The following is a 6,717-nucleotide window of genomic DNA, read 5'->3' on the forward strand; positions in this document are numbered from 1 at the left end:
ACTAAGTGGAAGAGTTACCAGTATCTTTCCTAAAAGCTGAGCATTGCTTTAAACTTCACTTTTTAAAACAATATAAAGCAGATTATATTTGAAAGATTACTGTGCTAAGATTCTTCTCATTGAAATCTTTTTCAGTTTGTGCTGCTGCGTTGCAGTTGCAGAGCAGTTAAATCTTTGTGTTAGTGATTGCCATCTACTGAAAGGGTGGAGTTCTTAACATTTCTACACGTTAGATCTTTGTGTTGCAAAATGACTTTGGAAGTCATCTGAATCAAAACATGCACATTTCTCAGATGCCTGTTTGTTCCAGCTCTGCAGGTGTTCACCACTGTTTTATGTCTCTTTTGCCGCAGTGTGCCTCCTCCATCAGCTTCAAGTAAGATTTTCAAATTTGTCATAAAAGCAACAGTTTTTGGACTGATGGGTTATGGCTGCTACCGAATAGGCCAAAGGACGGTTCAGTTTATTCTTTCGATGCCAGCAGCACAGAGCTATCTTCAGAAGCTGACAGAAATAAGGTCTCAGCATTGAACGTAGGTGGAGGCACAACGTGAAGAAAGTGGCTGAAAAAGGCGATGGAGGCAACAAATGTGAACCGGACTGAAAGAAGAAGGAAATGAGGATCCTACTCAGAGGGTGCGGAGCAAAGCTGAATTGCTGTATAATAAAAGATTTGATACTGAACTTACACCAGCTATGATCTGATGAGTAAGTTTGATTCCTGGTGCGTTGCATGAAACCACATGATTCCAGATTGAGGCAAATGTAATACGTACACAAATATATATTATATATATCGATACGGTGTGTGTATATATAATATATATTAATGATGATGTAGTACAGACAGCTTAAAGAGTGTATGCTCGTGACTTTTTTTCCAGGAGAAGAGAACACCAAGTAACCAAATTGGCTGCATCTGCTGTGAAATTCAGGGACACTTGCTGGAGTGATTTATTTTTTTTCCTCGGGTATAATAATACCTAGCGGTCATTTCTGGTGCCAGACACTTTACATATAAATCAGAAGGGCGTCTTCTCAAGGTGTGTTTTATACTTAAAAACAATTAGGCTTTTTAAAGACTTGAAAGCTTTCAAAAAATGTCAGAACTGTACAGGCTGCCGTATGTTCACCACTCGGATTTTTTTACAAGCCTTACTGAAGAACGGAAACGCTGCCTTTAGATTGCATCCCTCCTTACCACCACCGGTTGAATTGTCTTCTGCATAGAGAAGGTAGAGCCACGCCATCAGAATGCAATGTGTCAGATGTTTACAGGACACTCTGTTCCTTTAGATTAGGTTATTTAAAGTGTGTTGTTTAGCCAAATCCTGCTGGATTCAGTATTGTAAATTTGAGACTAGAACTGCTGTACAGGTTTTGTTTCTCGGACCTTTCGTTATCGGGACAAGAAGTCTGGAATTGATCGTACCTGCTCCTCATTTTTGATACATGAAAATATTTTATTTATCAATGTAATTTCTCAGTGGATGAATATTTTAATCTATTTAATAGAAAAGCAGTGTTCAACTTAGTTTTTCAAACTAGCGATAGCATTTTATTTGGGTTACCTGCTATTTATACATAGAATAATGGGTACATCAGACTGCTGTGATTTTTAAGATTTTCCAGAACAGCCATCTGTCACCCATCTCTTTTATTTTATTATTTAGGCTGATATGTAATAGGAGGTTTTGGTACCATTTATACGGGATTTTCGATGATTGTAAAGTGCCCTCTGCAATCAGCTGCTCCCAGTTCCGCAGTGCAGACAGCTTTGATTGGCATATCAGAGTTTTAACCCGATGTATTTGAACGGAGTCCCATTTGCTCCTCAGGCTCGTATACAGTTGCTCACTGATTAAAGTGGGTTTTTTGTTTTTTACTGATTTCTTTCGGGACTGAAAGATGAGAACCAGTGTGTGAGGCAAGAGGAGGAAAACAACACGTTGTACTTTTGTGTTTCCTTACTGCTTTCAGTTGGTTCAATAAAATCAACAGACTGCTCTCAGCAGGGTGAATGTCCAGAGCCTTGTGCTGGACGCAGACTATTGATGGCTGGAGGCCTGTATGTGTACCTGCCAGGCCTGCTCTGTGATGGCAGTGGCTTTGCTGGGATCTGGTCTGTCCAGTAGGCAGCCTGATGCTCTTTCCTCACACTCTGCAAATGTTGTGTGTCCCCCTGCAGCAAATCCCTGAAGCACGTGTTCATCTTTAAACCTATGAAATCAAACCCGGTCCTGCGGAGCACTTAAGACAATGCGTGGTGTGTTTCTGGATCTGGGCCTTAGAGCTGTGCAGGGAATAAACCTGAGCAAATGAGAATGGCAGCAGTTCATACTTCATGAACACAAAAATGTGATGGTGATTCAGAGTAGGATGGAGTCAGGTCCTTCTCATTTTCCATCGGTCAGTGCTTGAGGAGCCACCAGCCGTCTCTAGCGAGACTGAACACCACATTGATGAACTCTTTAGAGAAGACTGGAATGACTGCCTCCATTTTGCTTCCTGACTTTTTTTGTTAAGATTTAATGAATTGTTTACAGTTAAGCAGTCCTATTTGAATAATTCTATTCCATGTTACATACATTATTAAGAGGTGAAATCAAAAGCTTGACCTCCTTCTTCTCCTGGCTCTCCTGACATACCAAAAGATTGTTGTTGTCTTTTCTTGTTTTTTGTTTTGTTTTGTTTTGAATTTGGTTTTGTTTGGGTTACTTTTTTTTTTTTTTTTTTTTTTTGAGGTCTTTTTAGCTGTTAGAGTTCAAAATGTATCAACGTCTTGCTTTAAGATACCTACTGATTTTTAAGGTATCTGCAGATATTGTGAAAGTTCTGAAGATCTTTGATATCTGTGCTCAGGTAATTTTACACAAAGAAAAACAAACCTAAGGTAAATCTTAGACATGAGCCTTAAACTTGGGTGGGACTAATGCTAGACAGTTGTCATGGAGCATTCTTGCAGACTTGACATCATATGCTTTTTAGCCAGAAGTGTAAGCTGTCCGCTTGTTAATCAGTCATTATTAGCAGTTACTATCTTGAGTCTTTGTTTCACTTTTTCTTCTTTCTTTTTAAACATATCAGCAGATAAGAAGGAGGCTGTCTGGGGACAGAACTTGCAGTTTCTTCTCACTGTTGCAAACTGGCATACGTATGCACTGTTTGCTCAGTGGCACTTGAAAGCCCGATGGATTTGCGGAACTCTCAGTCCTGTGAATCCAAACAAGACTGCTCAGTGTTGTGTATCCGATGTGTTGTACGGTCTGTGTAACAATCAGTGTTTTAGGTCCATTCTTTTCTGTTCTAGTCAGTCCTCTCAGTGTTAGAGCATCCTGTAAAACTTAACTCTGTTGAACTGTCCCAGCCCTGCCTCAGCCTTACGAAGCCATACTGTATTTTTTTGGTGACATGTACATCTGTTTCATGCGTTTGTACATGTAATGTAATTTGAGGTATTTTTAACAATGTGTGCCTTTACTCTAAAGTGATTTAAATCAAACAGCAGTATGTTCTATGATATAAAAAATAAAATATTTTAGCCACCGTTACTGTTGAAGGCATTTATTTTCCACATTAATTGTTCTCAAAAATACTAAACGCTGGTTAGGTAGGTCTGATACACAGCATTTTGATAACCCAGCACATTTTTCTGAGCAAGAGCTGCAGTTGGAGCAAACACTTCCACTGAGGGGCATCTGGCTTTGATGATGAAGTAAGAAAACCAGTTTTTCTGCCTCCTGCACCTTTCCACTGGAGAAAAGGATGCATTTCCCTCTCCTACTGAACACATTGAGACTAACTTCCCAATGGGAGAAGCATCTAAAGTGAGAGTCCACAATTAGGTATGGCGAGTGAGATTTTTTTGGCCTTCTCATTTTTCTTCAAACTTCTGCAGTGCCTGGTTGTGCCAGGAGCTGACAGCCTTAGTCCCAGCCCAGCAAGGTGCTCGAGCACCTGACATGGGCCACAAGCAGTGGCTTCTGTTTGCAGGGCTGTTCTCTGCCTGGGAATCCAAGACAACGTGAAAAGGTGTTGAGTCAGTAGCAAAACGTTTAATCGTCTGCAATTGAGCCAGGTATGACCATTTCTTTAAAAGGAGAAGGGAGAACTGTTACTAAAATGACCCTGCTTTTGTGCTGTAAGCTACAAGTAGGTAGCCAAGTGGATAGCCACCACTTGTCAGTCAGCACTCCGTGCCTCTTGGTTAAGCGTGCAAAGCAAAGCTGTCCATGTGCACTTCTATAGTCCTTGATTCAGCAGAAGCCTCCAATGCTTTGAGCTGTGGTTTGGCTTAAATTGTGAAATGCTGCTGAGAGTGGCAGCTGCTGTGTCAGGGACAGCACTGCTCTGTCAGCCAGCTGGCCAAGGTTGTGTTTATAATGCATCCTTTTCTGTACTCAAACAAAAAACTGATTTAATGGTGAGCTAGCAGTGCCTAAATGACCCCCTGGAAGCTGCTCCTGTTTGTGTGCTTTGAGAAACATTGAAGAAGCTCTGACTGGGAAACATCTCCAGTTATCCCTGGGTGCCAGGCAGAAGTGGGAGCTACGCGTGGAAAGAACGCTGTTGCCTGTGAAACTCAAAGTACACATTTTCAAACTCTTGAGTACACATTTTCCTGTTTCTAAGACTTTAATAACCTTTCATTTTTAGATTTGAGTGTTCTGAGAGTGACTTTATTGTGAGATGAGAGCTTTACTTTTTAGGATTTGTAGGAGCAGGGTCACTTTTCCAGCTGTGAGTGATGGACCAAACTCAGTGCGATGCTGAATGCTCTGCAGTGTGTTGAAGCTTTGCAGCGTGTGTTGAAATGTGCACTGAAAAGGTCAACCACATACCACAGTGAGCTTAGAAGAGCTGACATCAGTCTGGTGCCTGCTCAGGTGGAAAAAGGCAACCACATTTTTATTTCTATTCTCCCAGCAGCAGCAGGCATCCACCAGCAGCTCTTCTGTGTCGGGCTGTAGGATGGGGGATGGGGGTGGGTGAAGCAGCTGTTCTGCACAGCACTCCTTGGAGATGCAGATGGGTTCGTCTATTCATCCGCTTGGCTGCTGCTTGTCTTCTATGTGTTGCAGTCTTACCCAGGGGGAGCTCTGGGGAGGGGATGGGGGCAAAGACGGGGCTGCCCTTATTCCTATACCCCAGTAGGGAAAGGGGCGGCAGCTGGGTGAGGGAGGGGGTTGGTCAGACCTTCCCCTCAGGCTCTGCTCTGGCTTCTCAGGTAGCTCTGCTGTGCAGCTACCCAAGGGGAAGCTTGAGGTTTTGTCTATCCTTTGCAGTACTGCCCCTGGGCAGATCTAGTGAGGCTGTTCTGAGGGGAAAAGTGCATGCTTCCACTTCCATGTGTGGCATCCAAGATATATGGTGCTTACGCATGAGGAATGGTGCATGGAGAAATCAAAAAAAAAAAAAGAAAAAAAAAGAAAGAAAAAAAAAAAGCTTTGTTTGTAGCATTATTTCAGTTTACTTAGGATGCATCCCCTCCAAAAGCAGTATTCTGATAATATGGTAACATGTCCCTGCTTTTGGCTACAAAGGTGATTTTGCTGGACAAAGGAATGTAGGGTGCCATTTTCACGAGAGTGCTGGTTATTGACACGCTGTCTGCAGCCAGTGAGGGTCCCTCCTGTCAGCTCCAGCAGGGGTCAGAACCTCTGTCATTTGCCATGAAACAACTGCTGAGGGTTTCTATGTGCCGCCAGTCAGTGTGCTCTGATTTAACTGGAAAGTACAAGTAATAGTTCAGTGCCATCTACCGACTGCACATGGTGTGCCTTTGAATATTAGTGAGGGTGGACCTAAGGATATTCTTCAGAATAGGTTTAGTGCATGAAGCTTGGAGAGAGCTGGGTTTTGCCCATCACCAGCAGTGTGCCCAGCAATAGCTACAGCAGCACAAGAGTGCACCCTGAACAGTGACTTGTGTGCAAAAAGTGTGATTATTTTGCCTCTAGGGTACTTCATGGAAAATATAGGATTACACTGCTAGAGAATTTCCTTCTTATGCTTCACTTTTTTTTTCTTTCTTTCTTTCTTTTTAATAAGAACCATTACCCTCGGGTAAGACCCAGCCTCCAGCTCTACTCTTGCTCTCCTTGAAGTTGCTATACTCTATAAAGCTGTTACCAGTATGCAATATGCTGAGGGACTGGTGTTCTCTGAAGGCAACTGGAGACTCCTTCTCACCAAAAATCACATGTGCTGTGCCCACCCTGCCAGGCTCCCGGTGCCCCTCTAACGTGAGACAAAATGGGAGTGCTTTGGGGACCCACAGGAATCACAGAATCGTAGGGGTTGGACGGGACCTCCAGAGATCATCGAGTCCAACCCCCCTACCAAAGCAGGTTCCCTACACTAGGTCACACAAGTAGGTGTCCATGCGGGTCTTGAATATCTCCAGAGGAGACTCCACAACCCCCCTGGGCAGCCTGTTCTAGCGCTCTGTCTGGAGCCTGGATGGTTTCTCTGTTTGGGGAATTTCAACCTCAGTGCTCTACACTGAGGGATTTCTGCACACAGGCGTACTGATCACAGCACTGCTGGATATGTAGTATCCAGGCCTCACTGCCCTACACGTGCTCCCTGGGATGCCCAGATACACTGGAGGAAGGCTTGTGGTACACAGCACTTCTGCAGCATGGGCCACATGCACAGCTTGTGACTGTGCCAAGCTTTGGCTCTCCCTTGTCAGAGCAATTACTCAAAACGTAC

General features: G+C 43.4%; 1 protein-coding gene across 5 annotated transcripts in view; it reads left to right on the forward strand.

Annotated features, from left to right (window-relative positions):
* Positions 1 to 3,551, forward strand: part of TRABD (TraB domain containing) — a 31,343-nt gene extending 27,792 nt beyond the window's left edge. For 4 of the 5 annotated variants that reach the window (XM_085218196.1, XM_085218215.1, XM_010706134.4 and 1 more), the window contains one exon: positions 354 to 3,551. In XM_085218196.1, coding sequence (XP_085074322.1) covers positions 354 to 531 — 178 coding nt within the window. In that variant the 3' untranslated portion in view covers positions 532 to 3,551. Of the gene's footprint in view, positions 1 to 310 lie in introns of all 5 variants that reach the window. The other variant, XM_085218206.1, reaches the window with a different exon arrangement.
* Positions 3,552 to 6,717: the final 3,166 nt, after the last annotated feature.

The sequence above is a fragment of the Meleagris gallopavo genome, chromosome 1 (assembly GCF_905368555.1).
Source record: "Meleagris gallopavo chromosome 1, MGAL_WU_HG_1.1, whole genome shotgun sequence".
Classification (NCBI taxonomy): domain Eukaryota; kingdom Metazoa; phylum Chordata; class Aves; order Galliformes; family Phasianidae; genus Meleagris; species Meleagris gallopavo.